This window comes from Microtus ochrogaster, linkage group LG1 (assembly GCF_000317375.1).
Source record: "Microtus ochrogaster isolate Prairie Vole_2 linkage group LG1, MicOch1.0, whole genome shotgun sequence".
Taxonomy (NCBI): domain Eukaryota; kingdom Metazoa; phylum Chordata; class Mammalia; order Rodentia; family Cricetidae; genus Microtus; species Microtus ochrogaster.
The window spans coordinates 49,246,497-49,264,882 of NC_022027.1; the positions used below are offsets into that span (position 1 = coordinate 49,246,497).

The following is an 18,386-nucleotide window of genomic DNA, read 5'->3' on the forward strand; positions in this document are numbered from 1 at the left end:
GCATGACATCTTCAGTACACACAGATATATACACATGACATCTTCAGTACACACAGATATATACAGATGACACCTTCAGTACACACAGATGTATAAGCCCACATGCATATTTGCTACTGGGTTACTTTGTTTCTTTTTCTTTTTGTTTTCTCATTTTTCCTTATATCCTAAACACTAGATTGGGCAACTAAAAATAAACTTTTCTTCTGCCCTACCCTGAAAATGTTTGGCCAGATAGCTTTATGATGGTTCAAGGCCACCTTAGCAATTCCAGGCTGTTGTGCTTTCTCCTCCTCCTTTATTTCCCCAATTCATCTTGCTATTCTACATGACACATATGCCAGGTGACGAAGACCAATGTGTGTATTTTCCTGTAACTCCAAGAACCACTATGTCACAACCTCTCCCCTAGTAATTTCTATGTCGAGGAAAAAAATATTGGAAAGAGCCCAGGTTAGCCACACCTTAACACACTTGTCCTCCACGATGACCTGGAAATTTTCTATTCTTCAACCCACATCTTAAATAATGATTATTTGAACATGGTTATAGATAATAAATAGTGATTCCGATAAAATACGGATTTTCATTTCCTCAGTGTATGTGGACAAAGATGTGGACCATGCTGCAGGTAATTTAACAGAGTTAGCTAATTAAATGGCAGTATTTGAGATGTTTAAGAAGATCCTAGCACAGTGGTTGAGTACTTCTTTATAGCAAGCAAAGCCCTGTTTAGACTTTTACTGTTGGAAAAAGAAAGTTCAAGAAGATTCCATGAAATTGTGTTTTTCCACGTGCATGCTGATATTTATATCCCTCCCCTCACTAACAAACCCATTTCAGTATTGCTTAGAAAATTCAAATCTCTTGGAAACTAACGTTGAGCACAACTGGCTATAAAGGTCCAAAAGCATACATGTGTCAAGGAAGGCAAGTCACAGAGAGAGCCAGAAGATCAAGGATCAAATTATTGATCTCAGGCAGATAGCTTTGTGGCCTAGTTGTCTAACCTGTATAATTCAAACAATAAAATAATAAAAAATACTAATTATAAAATAATAATAAAATTCCTACCTTATCTAATCCACACAAGTGTATGAAAACTAAACTGGATTATATGTAGATGTGCTTTGCAAACAGTGAAGTATTTTACACATGTGGAGTGTGCTGTGTTGCTTTTGAACGAGTGTGTGTGTGTTCATGTGTATTTGTGGGTGAACACACACGCTATACTGTGTTCAATATTAAGAACCACAGCAGATTCATTAATCTTATTCTTTCATCTCTTGGAAATGGCAGTCCACTCGTAACTGCTGAAACACGCTGTGTCTTGACTTTGTTCATTAGCACCTTAGAAAGGAGTTGGCAGGGCATTTAAAATTCAAATTCACCACTGTAGCTTTCTTTTAACATTTCTGGTTAATGACATCTGGGGAGATGGAAGAATCTGGTTAAATTTAGTTTGATTGATCGATGAATTTTACTGAACTAGGAAAACAGCTTCATTTATTTAAATTAAATTAAAGAAAACTTTCACCAAGTCCAAAGCTTTTGTTGCTTCTATTCCTGGATTATGAAACCTTCACATACTGAATGTGTTATCTGTAACAATGAAAGTTGCCATTTTAGGTACATTATAACAATTCTATACTCCTTTGCTTTAGTTTTCTGAATCTTCTATCTATATTTTAAACTTTCTATTCAAGCCCTATGCTTGAAGTAGAGAGGAAAAGGAGAAATCTTTAAAAAGATATTTTCAGATTGTTAAATTTTGTATTTTTATCATTAGTGAACTGTTTTGTACTGCTCTGAAGACAAGGCTGGGCAGCACTGAACTGAGCGCTCTCACTTACTTGCCCGTTAGGAGCTCATATACTAGAATTCCCAGGGACCAGAAGTCCACGCTGAAGTCGTGTCCTTTGTTGAGAATGACCTCAGGGGCCACATACTCTGGAGTCCCACAGAATGTCCACGTTTTCTGCCCAGAGCCAATCTTCTTGGCGAATCCAAAGTCAACCTGAGATGTCAAATAAAACTGAAGATGTTATAAAAATCTATACTGTTCTTATATTATTGCAAACACTATGAGTTTTCATCCAATCCACACTTTCCTTTAACACACACACACACACACACACACACACACACACACACACACATCTCAGATACTCCTTTGTATGCCATGTGCCAATCAAGCTGTTAAGAGAAAGTTTCTTCATGCATACCTCATTACCCTTGAAGACAACTGAAATTCATTCTTCTGCTCCCAGCAAACATGTCTAAAGTATATTTTAATTCGCTGGTTTGCCTAATGGGTTGAATAGAGAAGGGGTAAATGACAGGGACATGTGCCTTTAAGACTGCACCATGGACTAAAATAATAGCAAAGTGGAGAGTTTGGGAAAGAGTCTATTGCTAGGAAGGGAGGCTAAAACCTCTGCCTAGTCCTAAAATAAAGACCTACTGTTCACAGTGTGTACCTCCTGTTGATTTCGGCAGCGAAAGCAAAGTCAACAGCATTCTTCCCAAGTCTGCTCTGAGCTCCCAATACCTCTGGTCCCCACTAGCAAGGTGGGTGGTAGATAGTACAGGCTTTAACTTGCTTGAATGTAGGGTCAGCACGCACTCTGACGTAGATTTTGTTCTGGGATTATCACACTGAGTTTGATAATGAGAAGCTGAGTGCTGGGAAGTTTATGCATGTGCGGCTAACCCGGCATTCTAAGATACACAGCGGGGAAGGAGACAGTGGAGGGAAGAGTAACATCCAGCACATTTCAAAGACAGGGCTGGGAGGGTGTGGGCACCATCTCCCAGGAGGTGACACCTGGGGTTGTCCCTGACTGTGGGTTAGGAATTCTCTCCCTCGGTAAGGGGTTAGCAGTCCGCCCCCCCCCCCCTGCTTTTGCAATGCATCTCTCTCTTCTCCAAGCTTTTACCCAATGAATTCTGAAGACCAGACAAGAAAGGAGGTCAGAACTTCAGCAGCCCCTCGCTGAATGGCGCAGTGTATATAACTGAAACCCAGCCCTGCAGAACAACAGCGAACTTCTTGGCACAGGGGAGGTGAGCATGTACCCATTCATCTCTAGTGTGTACCAATTTCATTTTAACTTTCTTCTACCTCCCTCAGGTAAAAGGAATAGACATTCTTTCTGGGCTCACCGTGCCCATTTTAATGGCTTCATTGCATGTGGATAATTTCAATAACATGGCAATAATCTATGCTTTAAAATGGAGAAAGTCAACATCAGGATCAGCCCACATTTTGAAAAGCTGGGGCCAGAAACTACACCCAACTCCTTTGTTTGTTCAAATGTTCACATTTAACACTTTTGTTTTTCCCTTAAGAAGTAAATCTCTTAAAACTCCACATCCCTCCCTTTTCTGAGACTTTTCATACTTATCACAGAGTAACAAAGATTTCTTTTCTTTTTATTATTAATTACATTTTTCATTTATTTTACATACTGACCACAGTTTACTTTCCCTCCTTTCCTACAATTTTCTTCCCCCACCTCCCATATATTCCCCTCCCCAGATACTACTCCTCCACATCCTTCAGTTCAGAAAAGGGCTGGCCTCCCACAGACATCAACAAAGCAAGGCACATCAAGCTGAGGCAGGACAGTTTCTTTATTGAAAAGGGGAATTCAAGCAACCTCAAAGTGGCCTTTTCCTGTATGCCTTCAACTACACAGCATGACTCACAAACATTAAATCTGAGAGATGGCTGGGAATATTATAAAATTAAACTCTATAACCAGCTGAGATGACAATATCTACGTATTCCTCAGAGAAAGAAACAATAACGAAAGCCCTTGCTAATTTTATAAAGACTGAAGTTTAAGAGGTGAGGCCACAGCCCTTATAACTGCAATTGCATATACGCATATACAGAAACATTGCATTTTTTTGGTTTATAACAGCCTCTAGTCTGTTCTTTAATTGTATTTAATTTTCCTTTTAAGAATTACTATAAGTTTATTTGATATTTAGGAGAGCTATTTTAATTTTTAAAATAATATATTTTAATTTGAATTGCTGGTAAGCCCTTGCAATATTTGCATATTGGCTCAATGAGGTGGTAACAATTATATTAGCATTTGAAGATTTACAAGATTGTATCATTTTCTTCCTCTACTTGGACCATACCAACTTTGATCTAATACATTTGGCACTCAGAGCTACCCAAAGTTGTGTCACTAATGTAGAAGATGACAGACCTATGTCAAGTTCTGTGCATTTTATATCAGAAGCAAATTCCCCAAACCCATCTCAGCACCATGGCTAGACCAAGGAGCCTTTCCCTTCTCTAGGCAGCAGAAAGGTAACCTCCTTTTTCCTTTATTCAGTGACAGTGAACATCATCCTAGAGCAAGAACTAGGATGCACGCAAACTTCTAGCTCTCAAGGAGCTTCTATCAAAAAGGAGAAAAACATAATGAGCATGGAAATGTGTCATCAAAATGATACAATGTCACCAGATAAGACATGTTGTGGGGAAGCCTACAGAAGATTTAGGTGCAGATGGCAAAACAAATTGCACTTGAAATAAGGGAACCAGGAGAACATACTTCAGTAAGGCAGCATTTCAACAGATATGAGCAGAAATCTGAATGAAATAAGAGAGAGTTCTGTAAGCATCTAAGAGGGTCCTGCCAGGAGGAAGATACAGCACAAAGGCCTAAGACACAAACACCGGTGTTCAGTTCAAGGCCTGTCAAGATTAACGAGACTGAGCCACGGTACATTGACGGGGGATTCCCCTCTGTATGCTGTGAATGCCATTGGTTAATAAAGCAGCTTCTTTGGGCCTATTGCAGTGTAGCATAGGGCAAGATGGGAATTCCAAGCAGATAAGAGGAGGAGAGAGTAGGCAGAGTCAAGGAGAAGCTGTGGAGCCTCCACGAGAGACAGATGCCAGATGGATGGAACTTTACTGGTAGGCTACAATGATGTAGTGATACACAGATTAATAGATGGGTTAATTTAAGATATAAGAGTTAGCCAGGAATGTGCCTAACCTAACAGGCCAAGCAGTGTTTTAATAATACAATTTCTGTGTGATTATTTCAGGTCTGGGCAGCTGGGAACCAAACAAGCAGCTTCCAACTACAGTATGTGGAGGCAAGGAAGATATGCATGAAGATCTGCCATGGGTTGGCAAAGCACAAAAAGAAAGAGTATGATAATTCACATCCTCGAGGGATCTTGGAGAGAAGAAAGCAGATGCCCTCTCCCTTTGTTTTCAAATTCTGTTTGAAACACCAGGCTTTGGGATCTCTAGAAAAACTATACACAGATTTTTTTAACAGTCTGCATTAAATTTCCACTACTAAGGATGAGCCAAGAGTTTTCAAACATACTTCTAATGGCTGAAATAAACTAGAAGGATTTAAGATACTTCCAAACCTAGAGCTGTGGCTGCATCATTCAGAAACAGAAAAATCAGCATGTGACTTCTTAAAGCTGTGTCCAGCAACAATGATCTTTTTCTTCCTCAGAAGTTTCTCTCTGAGGTAGTACATTTCTCAGGCATTGGTTCATTCACGTAAGAACTGGGCACTAAGTGACCAGTCTCAATAGAGCAGGTAACTCATGGAGACATAATGCTCCATAAAAGTATTTAGCTGGCATTTTTAGGGCACATTCTTTACCTCAGGCAAGACAAGGGAGCATGGAACCTCTGTTTTTCTGCCAACTCCCACAGTGGACTAACATTCTTCTCTAGTGGACAGCAATAGTGCTTTTCTCTGAGTGGCGGGGGAGAGGCAGAAGTAGAGGCAGTGGAGAAACCTGTTTACAAAACAGCCCGTTCTCAACAGGGCGAAGTGATTCACTAAAACACTCAGAACACTGAGCTGGGCAAGGTAACGGGAAGACTATCATTCATGCAGGAAAACTAGGGAAATCCTTCAAGGCTCATCTCACAGTACATTTCCTCGAAGCCTTCCCTGAAACACAGAACCTGTCTCTCTGCCCTTCCATGTTCCTCACCACCACCTAGTTTGCCTTTGGTAGCAGATTCTCACTGGATCACTACACTTAGCTCATTGAGGAGAGTCCTCAGATAGTCATTGTGTAGACTATAAAGCGTGATGGGTGTTCAACTTGTGCTTGTTGCCAGGGAGTAAAAGGTGATTAACTGTTAAATTCTATTTGAATAAGATAAATTTTGGTTAGAAAAGCCACCATACACACTTGCATGATATAAAGGCCCCATTCAGCATTCAAAGACAAGTGTCTTGCAACAGGTAAATTGCAGCAGAAGATACTTAAAGGAGAAGTATGTGGTAGGCATAATTAATGGGAAAGCTCAACTCTCACCTAGTTAGTTAGCATGTAATGCTGTATCTGTAGAAAATGGTTGAGGCCAGTGATCATTTTCGTATTTTACATTAGGAAATTCTTGACACATGAAAAACGTGGCACAAATGCATGGGAAGCAGAAGGCCCTGGTGCCCCAGCAGCTCCGTCACTGGAAGAGAACTGGGATGGAAGCCCCATCCTCTGTGTTCTTGCCCATGGCCTCTTGAGCACCCACACTCTTATGCACGCACTTATCAGTTTTCCCATTCATTTCTAGCCTCACCACACACCCACTCTCCCAAATATGATACACCTTCTAGCTTTCAATTGCTAAATAAATCTTATCATACCAATTTTGGGCTGCATGATTTTTCTCACTCAAAGCCATGATGGTGAGTTTACTGAACAATGTGTACTTACGTTTGTTGCTGCATGGTAACACCATTTAATTAACAACTTTACTATCTGTGAGCATAAACTCACTATAGCTCCAACTTTCCCTTCCTCTGCTGGTGAGTAGCTGAGCTATACTTAGCTCACATAACTGAGGAGACAATCTCATTCTACCTGGGTTTTCTTATTTGGCCTCATAAATGCCTTGGCTGTTCCGAGCACTTGGGTATTCTAACATATTCCTAGCATCAGCTTGGCAAGCGTCATTAACAGCTCTGGTGGAAATTTCATTAGAAGCATATCAGGACTATAGATCAGCTTATAGAGGACCATTTCGGCAAGGATGAAGAGTCTTCCTGTTTATAAACATGATGTGTCTGTCTGAGTAGGGATAAGTAATGACAGACACTACAAAAATACATTCAGGAAGATACTAAAGTTTTAACTGTACATTAATTACAAGATGTGTTTCCCTGGGATATATGTGGATCTTAAAGCAGTGATTCAGGGGCACAGACTTCAAAGTTGATGGGTCTGCTAATTCTGTGTTTGTTGACAAGCCAGGAAGGGCACTGAGACCCACATCACAATCACTTATGAGCCAGATTTGTGAGTGGATGAATCGCTTTGCTATAGTTCATGAGCTACAATGATATCACTTGGTCACAATGACCCAGAAAGAGGGCTAAGAAGAGCTGTCTAGCTCTGCCCAGAAGAGGGAATGAGTCATAGCATCTATTCATTATGATCTTTTAATATCTTTCTATAATACTTTACAAGTTTTTCAGTAAAGCTGCTAAATATTTTCATTATCTATGGCCCTAGATACATTATATTTTCACACTTTGTCAGTGGCATTTGTATCCCTATTTGCTCAGTTTCTGATTATCTTAAAATATAATATGTATCAAGACTTTTATATCCTGTAACCATTCTGGAAATTCTCCATTTAATTGTAAAGTCTGATTTCATAAAAGTTTGGTTTTTTTATACAATAAATCATCGCATCTGATAAGTTCTGCTCTTTTCAATGTATCTTTTAAATAAACTTACATCTTACTGCATTAGGTAGAGCACACAGTAAAATAATGAATAGATGCAAGCACAGCAATAATCTTAAAAATTTTTTTAACTTTTTTACGTGACATATTTTGATTATATCCTTTCTACTCTTCCAAATCTTCCCAGGTCCTCCCACCTCCCTATTCACTCAACTTCATTCCCTCTGTCTTTGGCACTGCCTCTATCTCTCTCTCCAAAGCAAAAATCAAAACAAAGAAAAAAAAAGAGGGCAAAAAAGGTTTTCAAAAATATCAAAGCAAAATTAAAAGCACACACAAATCAACATGGTGTCTGTTTTGAGGTGGCCAAGTACTCCTGGCATGGGCCATGGAGTGCGCCTGAGAGACCCTGTGGTACTCCACTGGAGAAAACCAATTTCTTCTTTCTCAGAAAGTGTCAGTCGCAAAGGACTTTGTGTTCACTTCCCCTTCTCAGTGCTTGAATTTTGTCTGGTTTGAGCCTGTGCAGGTCTTGTGTATGTTGCCACAATCTCTGTGAGCTTACAAGTTATAAATTTTTAAGATTTTTAAGGCAATACTGTAAATGCTTTGTCAATTATACACACACACACGTTTGTACTAAGTTATATTAGGTACCTTTTACTAGAATTTTTTTTTTAGTTTTCTAAGAGATCTTTTTAAACATATATGAATGGAGAAATCTATTAATGTAGTGTGTTTTGCTGGAGCTTTTGAGTTCATTATAAAATTGCTTCTATTTTAATTTGTTGACTATGGTTTTTAGTATGTATATTTTAAGCCTTTATTTTTTGTATATCAGTCAGTGAGACTCAAATGGATGCTACAGAGTTTACTCATATATTTCCTGTTCACTTCATGCTCTGCCTCTCTCAAGCTCAACAACATACCACAGCAGAATGTTTTTCTGCAACTGATGAACCTATATTGACACACCATCCTCCCCAAATGTCTTTACTTTATACTAGGATTCGTAATTGATGTATAATAGACTTGGAAAAATATATAATTCCATGCTTCTATCATTCTATAGAGTACGGTGTAATTTTACTGTCCTCACACCAGCCATCCTCAAGCCTCTCCTGTATCCTGCATCTTAACAACTACTGTTTTCACTATGTCCAGTAGTTTTTTCTTTTACAAAATGTCTTGCAACATTTCTAGAATGGCTTTCATTTGCTTACCAACAGCATTTGAAGTTTCCATCACACCCTTTCAGGGGTTGAGAACTCACTTGTTTTGGCGCGGAATAAGTTTCCATTACCTGCATTTACCACAGTTTATCCACAGCCCAGCTCCGTGGTAAACCCATAAATGCACTGAACTGAACGATACCTTGGTTGCTCCCAAGATTCGGCAATTATGGTAAAGCTGTAAACATTTATGTTCAGGTCTTTAAGTGATCATAGTTCCCAGCTCTTTACAGTAAGCACAAAGAACATAATTGCACAGTTGGTCAACGTATGCTTACTTCGTTAAGAATTGAACACGCTGCCTTCCAAAACAGCAGTGCCATTTGCGTTATCCTGGTACTGAATGGAAGTTTCCGACAACCCACATTCTTCAGGACTTGGTATTGTCCATGTTCCAAACTTTAACCACTCTAACTTGCATGTGGTGGCACAGTGCTGTTTTAGTGTTTAAATCCCTTCCCCATCGATCTATGATTTTATGTTTCTCATGTTTCTTTCCCTTCCATAAATTTTCTATGGTAAGCCATCACAGATGCCATTAGTCTATCTTTAATCTAGTTGCTAATCATTTTGCTTTAAAATTTTTGCACATTTCTTTACAATGGTCCTTATCAGGTATGTCTCTTAAAAATATTTTTCTTTGGCCTGTCTTTAACAGATCAGTTCCTTTTAATATCAGTGAAGACTAGCTTATCAATTATCTCTCCCATATGTACCTAAAAAGTCATCACCATTCTTGAGGTCATCCATGTGTTCCCCAGCATCACTTTCCAAGAGTCTGATGAGTTGTTATCTTATTTATGTCTGGGATCCATTTTGACCTAGTTTTATGCAGGGTATACGTTCTCTGTGTGGGTTATTGTGGGGTGGGTTATAGATGCAATTACTCCAGTGTCAGGTTCTATTTTTTTGCTTGTTGGTTGGTTTTTAAGATTATCTTGGCCAGACAGATCACCTTTGATAATTTATTAAATATGAACTTCTTTATGTCTTTTTTCTTCCAGCATAGCATTTGGAACATTATGTCTTTCAGAGAATCTGCCCATTTCATCTAAGCTACTGATCCTGTGGGCAACATACAGAGTTACCTTATCACCATCTCAGAATCCACAGAGAAGGTAGTACCATCTTCTCCTACATTTGTAATACTAATAATCTGTGAGCCTTCTCTTTTTTCTTACTATTAACAACTTGAGATTTATCAATTTTATTGATCATTTCAAAGCATTAGTTTTTTAATTGATTAATTTTCTTTATGAATTTTCTGTTTTCAATCATAATGTCTTATACACTGATAATCTTTAATTATCTTCCAGTCATTTTGAATGTAATGTTTTGCTTCTGCTTCTGTTTTCCGTTTGATATTTTCTCAGTCAGGAATATAGAGATGGTTGATTTTGGATCCTTCTCCTTTTATGATAAGGGTGTTCAATGTTTTATGATTCCCTATAAATTCTGCTTTGGGGAACATTAAACAAATTATAATTCATTGGGTTTTTACTTTTATTTGAATCAAAATATTTAAAAGTTATTGCGAGACCTTTTAATTTACCCATTGTGGTGGTCAGTGTTGTCACCCTGACCTGCAAAGGCTGGAGGGTCTTCTGCTTCTGCAGAGTGACACAAGGAAAATTTCTGCAAGTGCACTTCAATGGAGCCAGGCTTCACTGCAAGTGGGTACTCAAATCTGGAGGTGCTGTCTACGTAGTTCTAGCTTTTGGGTCAATAAAGGTGTACAAGTAAAGGTGTTGTGGAATCTCCCTCTGTGGCTACAGAGTGCCACTGAGGACAGATGTGTGGCTGAGGAATCACTGCTTGAGTAGCCATTCTATAAAACTGTGTAGGTGAAGCCTAGATTGCATTAGAGACCCTAAGATGTTGGAAATGCCAGAGCCATGTGATACTTGCCGAGAGAAGCTGCTAACAAAGAGTAGAACCAGTCATCTAAGCTCTCTGATGTGAGATCAAAATATCACACATTTCCCCATTTTTGTCTAAGTAAAAGGGAAGGTCTAGCATAGTAAAATCATATACAATAAGTACAATAATGATAAACACATGCATACAGGTAAGGATTACATTGACAATGTTCAGTCCATTTGCATTTGGCAAAGTCAGAGAAAATACTCCACTATCTATCCTATCATGGTGAGTTCAATATTTTGTACATAATTCACTTTCTATCTTAATTTGCATTATGAACCCCAGACTAATTTTTTATGTATCTCATAAAACATATATATTTTACATATCTTTTGTGAGTTTCTTTTCTGAATTTGGTAACAAAGAAAACATAACTATCTAGTCTTCAACTCCATCAGAGACCTGAGAAGACTATAAATAGAACCTGAGTAAACAGGAAGTATAGAACAAATAACTTCCAAAACTAAGAAATGACAGAAACAGCTGGCTGCCTGGGCAGTCGCCCAAGGTTCCTCTGTAATATTGGGGCATCTATCTTTGCCCTAAAAGTCTAGAATATCTGACAGACTTATTTGTGAAGCAGAAATTTTGAAGGACTTATCTTCGCAAAAATTCAGCAGTCATTTTCTTTTGTGTCTTGTTTGTTCAATTTAGAGATGATGCTGTCAGCAGTTGAGGCAAGGGCAGTTTCTTGTCCAGTAACTAAGTTTTGCCTCAAAAAAAGTAAACGCCATATGGAGTTTATTTGATGCTCATCATTCTCTCTGAAGTAGGCTGGTGTTGCCAGGAGCAGGAATATCTCATTATTATAAAAACTTATATTATTAAAGGATCTTAAATGCCATATTCTACAGATCTCTTAAGTGTCTATCTAAAATATATCTCTGCTCAACTTTGAAAACATACCTAACATGACTAGAAGTTTGATTGTAATAGGTGACAACTACTAATCTGTCTTTTATTTATCTTATTTATTTATCTTTATTGTCTTAAATAATTTGCAATAATAACTTCTAAGGACTAAAAATTTACATTACATTGCTAAATGAGCTTTACAGGTACAATATCTTAAACAAGAGTAGAAGTACATGTACAGTATGTCCTAACAAAAATAACCTTAGATTTGTATTGATATACAAAGATATCTTAAGAGTAGAAACATATATACAGCATAGCAAAAAATAACCTCAAGTTTATATCAACATCTGAAAATCCATACCAATGTAAAATATTTAAGGTTAGTAGTTACCATTTATGGTTTAGAAATAGATTCAACAATCTGCCCTAATAGATTCAACAATTTATCCTTTTATTCTATCATTTCCATATCCCTTTTTTTTCTTTTCAGAATGATATCCCTGAATCTAATTTCATTTATTAAACTTTTTCCTGTCTATTCCCAATAATTACTTATAACTAATTCCCCTAAACAATGAAAAATATTCATAACTTACTAAATGACAAAAACCACCCACCCCACCTCTTTGGAATGAGGGCACTGAAAAAACTCTGTATGGGGTTTATTTTCTTTAGGGCAAAAACTAACCATGTGGGTAAAGAAACTTCCCTTGCCTCATTTGTTTACATGATACTCCAAGCTAGACTAGCAGAACACAAAAAAGGTGACTTCCAAACTTCGCTATGACAAGATAGGATAGTCCTTTAAAATTTCCTGCTTCTCAGAAATGTCTTTCAGATATACTAGACTCAAAGGGCAAAGGTGAATGTTACCACATTAAAGAAGAACCTAGGGTGGCTTGTCCAGGCAGCCAACATTTAACCTTTCTGGTGTCTGTGATGGAGTTGGAAACTAGATAGTCATAGTTAACGTTTTCCTTAGTTTTGATAAAAGGTAAATTAGCTAAAAAAAAAAAAACCTTTAGACTCACAAAGATAAAGTATTTTCTTTAAGTTTGCCAAATACAAATGAACTGGATATTCTAATTGCAATTCTTACCTAATAACTGTTTGGTTGTCTATAATTCCACTACGTTAAAGTTAAAAACCTTAATTTTAATTAGACAGAAAGGGGGAAATGTGAAATATTCCTTTACACGTGTGAATATATGTAACTCTGATTGGTTTAATAAAGAAGTTGACTGGCCAATAGTTGGACAGGGTAAGGTTAGGGGGAGAGCCAAACAGAGAATGCTGGGAAGAAGAAGGGCAGAGTCAGAGGAATAGTGAGCAGATACAGAGAGAAGCAAAATGGACATGCCTTACTGAGAAAGGTACAAAGTCCAGGAGCAAAGCATAGATAAATATATCAGTTAATTGAAAATGTAATAGCTAGCTCATAAAAAAAGCCTTAGTTATTGGCCAAGATTTATAATTAATATTAAGCCTCTGTTTGGTCACTTGGAAACATCTTATTGGACAGAAACTTCCCCCTACACAGTGAGTTTTTTTTTTAAACTTTAAAGAGCACAAATACATTTTAATACTGGTTTGATTTATTCATCCGTTGGAACCAGACAAAGGTTCTTAGCACTATTGCTTCATAAATTTTCCTTGGCTTAGAAAGTAAAGCAAGATTTAAGGAATTATGGCATCATCAGGGGAAAGACATGTGTGGGAATATTCATGATCCTTTGGTTCTTCAATCTGTACCTAGTATGTTTTCTGGTGAAGACTGGACCCAGGTAGAATCTGACTTGGAAAAATGAATGAAACAAACGGAACAAAACAAAAATGAAAGACCATTTCACTAGTGGCTGAAAAGGAAGAACAGAATGAGGTCTTCATTCCTCACCACAGACATACTGTCTGTAATTACCAGCAGTGGACACACTCTTATGAATCTCTAAAAGACACAGCCAAATCTAAGCTTTTCTGTTACTTAGGTATTTTTCCTCAGAATATCTGTTTTATTTTCATAATGAAAACTTCTTACTTCATTAGGTGTCTAACTTTTCATGAACATTTCAGGGAATGAAGGAGAAATGCATACACATATATGTACATACATGCATTCATACATACATATATATGAGGTTAAGATCACCTTTACAAGGACTTTGTGATTCCTGCCATGCTGCCAGCGGGTACCCTCAACCTTTCAACCATCCCAGGAGCCCTCAGTCAAAGCAGTTCTATGCAGCTTCCTGCCAACAGTCCAAACCCTAAATTTTTCTCTGCTGAAGCTTGCTTAATGGCCCAGTGTGTGCTAAAATTTTGCTCTTGTGCTTTCTATACCTTTTAGGAACAACATTCCATAAGCCTACTAGATAAAGTTTATTGACTGTGTTGTGTTCTAATGCTTTAGCAATCTCTGGTCCAAATGTTCTATCAATTTCTGAGTGGTGTATTAAAATGTTTATTCCTCCTAATTCCACCAGTCTGCTGCTTATTTTTGAAGCATCTTATTAGGAATTTTTTAAAAGGCTTTTTCTATGACCTTGATGAACTGTGCATCCTCTTATCATATGTCTTCATATTTAGGAATACTTCCTCTCTGATAGCAGCATGGTGACACCCACTTTAAAACTGATTCAATATTTCCCAGACGTATTTTTTTCATTCCTAAGTTCAACTTCTTGCACCTCATATTTCAGGCTGTTCTGTTGTAAACATATAGCTGGCTTTTATCTTATAATTTTATTTAACAATACATTTTTTTTAATCTAGAGAGTTAAGTTCATTTACATACCTTGGACTTCTGTCTAATTTCTTAGTTTATACTCTTTCCCCGCCCCCTGGCTTTCCTACTTCTTGCTGCTTTTCTGTGAAGATGACATTTTATCCTCCTATTTTAATTCAGTCCCTGCTACTTTGAGTGTATACGCTGCTGCTGTGGGGTTAGTTAGCAGGTTCTCATTTGAATGTGATGCGTTACTGTGATGATTGAGTCACACCGTAATTTTTAATGAGTTGACAGATTTACCACTGTCCTGTGACCACCATTCCTTGTTGCTTTGCACTCCTGGGTGGGGACAGGTGTTCATTTCTTCACCTGCTGCAATCGTGTCCTTTTTGTGTAGGAAACAGCTCTCATCTTTGTCAGAATAAGTCATTGCACCCTTCCTGAGGGATGGTTTCTCTGGGCTTATAATTAAAGTTTGCCAGTTATTCATACTCAACAGTTTTTAGCATGACAGTCTACTGCATTCTGACTCCTTTTGCTGCTGGTAAGATACCAACTGAAAGTCCTTCCTCTCCAATATTTCTTCCCTTTCTATCTTTCCATTTACACCGACCTGCTTTTTCTTGTTTAAGGTTTTCTTTGTTTCTTATCCCCCGACTACAATAGCCAACATCCAAGGAGCTCTGATGATTAGCTCACCCTGGAATTTGAAGGCCCTCCCTCCCGCAGAACACCGGGGCTGGCTCTGCATGATCAATAGAATACAGTAAAGTGCTGACCAGTGGGATAGGGCTTACAAGGCAAGCAGCTTGTTCAAAGTTACCTGGATGACACACTCTGATGGAAGCTGTGTGTCACATCTTGGAGACATTCAACCAGTCCCATGAAGAGGTTCATATGGAGAATTATGGCCTCCAAGAGACAGCTAATATTAACTTGTAAGCCATGATAGATTGGATCCTCTACCCTTATTCAGTCTGCAACTCTTCAAGTGACCATTGCCTCAGCCAACTTCTAGCTGAAGCTTCGCAAGCAATACTGAATCATGTCATGGTTAATATTGATTGTCAACCTGATAAGACCTAGGAGACTAGGTTATCTAGTAGACAGGCCTCTGGCTATGCCTGTCAGGGATGGTTTAGATTGGGTTAGCCTCTGAGCATGTCTGTGAGACAGTCTCTTGATTAGGTTAACTGATATGTGGAAACCTCTCCTAACTGCTGGACATTATCAAGGAGCTAGGAGGCTGATCAAGAGCAGTCCCTGTTCTTTGCTTCCTAACTGTGGATGTAACGTGACGAGATGCTTCAACGTCCCACTTCCGGGACTTCCCACCATGTCATATGGTTCCCTCTGTGAGTCAAAATTAATTATTCTCCCTCCCATTGCTTTTGTCAGATGTTTGTTTCAGCAAAAATGAAAGTGACGAATACCCTAACCAATCCATTTCCAAAGACCCAATTCAGAAAGCCTGTGAGGTCACAAATAATTATCATTATTTTAAATTTGTTTTAGATTGACATGCAAAAATTAGGTCAAACAAGTACAAGCAGTCCTACTGTGGATCTGTTGATGTTTCTCTACCTCATAATCAGTTCATATGTATGTGATGTTATGTTATTCGTGCATGTGATCTATGTGTATGACTGTGTGGTTGGGAAAGTTTTAGCTATTATTTCTTTAAAATTTAAAACTGAATACACTTATTTATTCTCTCTCTCTCTCTGTCTCTCTCTCTGTCTCTCTCTCTCTCTGTATGTATGTGTGTATGTATGTACACACACGTGTGCAACTATGGACATGGGTATCACAGTATGCACGTGAGTGTCAGAGGGTAACCTGCAGGAGTCAATTCTCCCCTCCCACTATGTGAGTCCTGGGGATCAAACTCAGGTGTGCCACCAGGCTTGGCACCAGCAGCCTTTTACATAGTCATTAGTTGTTTTTTATAATATTTCTTTGAACTCCACTCTCTATATTATTTTTGTATTGGACACTAATCATTTTTCTCACTGTATTCACCAAATTTCTTCATTTTCATTCTTTTGGTTTCAATTTTTAAGTCTCTGTTACATTCTCTGTAATTAGTCAATTTTCTTTAAGTTTCTGATTTCTCTTTTTGTGATAATTTTCTACTCTGCATTCCAAATACACTATCCTAACAGACCAATAATTCACAGGTAATAAAGCACACTGCTCTTTGGTGTGCAGTTCACTGAATCTGATGCAGATTAAACCCCTCCGAGAGCAGCCACCCCCATAGGAAACACACACTCTCACTATACAGGGAAATTCCTATGGGTTTCTTTCCCTATAAACGTCGAGATAACCATTATTGTGTTTTTGCCATCTATCCTAGAACTTTGATCACTGTGATTGTGGATAAGGTACTCTTGTGTGTGGCTTCCTTTGTTCAACACAGGAGTTACCTGTGGTAACTCATCATTCCTTTGTATGACGGAGAAACATTTACTGCTGGGTGTGTGATTGAATCTACTTATGTGCAGTTAAAGATGGATATTTGGGCTATTTCTACTTTGAAAACTATTAGAAACTAAGCTGTTTTGAGCAACCATACACAATATTTTCCACAACATGGTTTCAACTATCGTAAGTAAATGCCAAGTGTGATTATTTCCTTACTAAGTTGTCTTTTGCCCTGGAAGAAACTGGCCAGTTGTACTTCAGGGTGGATTACCATTCTCTTTTCACACCAGAAGTGTGAGAGAATGTCCTCACCAACACTTGCATTTTTTTTAATATATTAATTGTAGTGACTATGAAATGGCATTTCCTTGTGGCTTTACATTGAATTTTCTTGAAGACTGAATAGAGCCAAGTGATCCTTCCCACGTCTGTGTTAATGAAATGGGGTTTCAAGGTTTTGGCTATTTAAAAAATAGTTGCTCTTTCTTGTTATTAAGGACTTGTGGGAGTTTTTGTATATTCTAGATACAAGCTCACTGTTACACAAATAAAGCGAAAATATTTCTCCTGGTTTATGTCATGCCTATGTGCTTTCTTGGCAGTATATTCCAATAATCAGTATTTTATGACATTTATGAAGTCCAATGAATCCTTTTCTCCTTTAATATTAATACTAATTGCTTTCTAAAGAATCTGTACCCATCCAAAGCCATAAGAGAACAACACTTCTTTCTTGTTGCATACAGCATGAGGTGGGAATCAGGAGTTTTCTTTCTTCCACACGTGGATAGTCTCCAGGTGTTCCCTCGGGGTCTTTATAAAGGACAACCTATTCTCTCACTCATGTGAATGTCTATCTGTGACCTTTTGTCTATGAGGCCATATGTCTGTCCTTAAACAAATGTCACATCACTGTCCACTGTAGCTTTGTACTAAGGCTTGATACCAGAAAATGTAATGTTTTGTTTGTTGCTCTTCTTTTACAAAGTAGTTATTAGCAGGGGTGGTGGTGGTGCATGCCTTTAATCCCATCACTTGGGAAGCAGAGGCAGGTGGATCTCTATGAGTTTCAAGCTAGCCTGGCTACAAGAGCTAATTCCAGGACAGGCTCTAAAGCTACAGAGAAACTCTAAAAACAAAACAAAACAAAAACAAACAAAAAAAACAAAGTAATTATTAATTCTTACCAGTCTACATTTGCATGTAACTTCCATTTCTAAAACTTGTCTTCTCATATTTTGATTGTACTGACATTATTAATTTGGAAAATATAGATAACATCAGACACTTTTGCTTTATACACTACTACTGTCTACAAATCATGAACACAGTATATAGTACCATTTAATTATTTGTATTAATATGCTACAATTTTCACTGAAGAGCTATTACACGTCTTTATACAATTTATTTTATTATTTATTCACAATGATACTGTTCAAGTATAATATTTTACAATTTTGATGTCATAAGTACTATTTCATTTATGAGTTTTTATCATTACCATGTAAAAAA

The 18,386-nt window shown here is 37.8% G+C and overlaps 1 protein-coding gene across 1 annotated transcript in view; it reads right to left on the bottom strand.

Moving 5' to 3' along the window:
* Nucleotides 1-18,386, bottom strand: part of Prkg2 (protein kinase cGMP-dependent 2) — a 99,287-nt gene that overhangs the window by 13,620 nt on the left and 67,281 nt on the right. Inside the window, exon 15 of the mRNA XM_005359533.3 lies at nt 1,854-2,017. Within this exon, the coding sequence (XP_005359590.1) occupies nt 1,854-2,017 (164 nt within the window). The remainder of the gene's footprint in view (nt 1-1,853; nt 2,018-18,386) is intronic.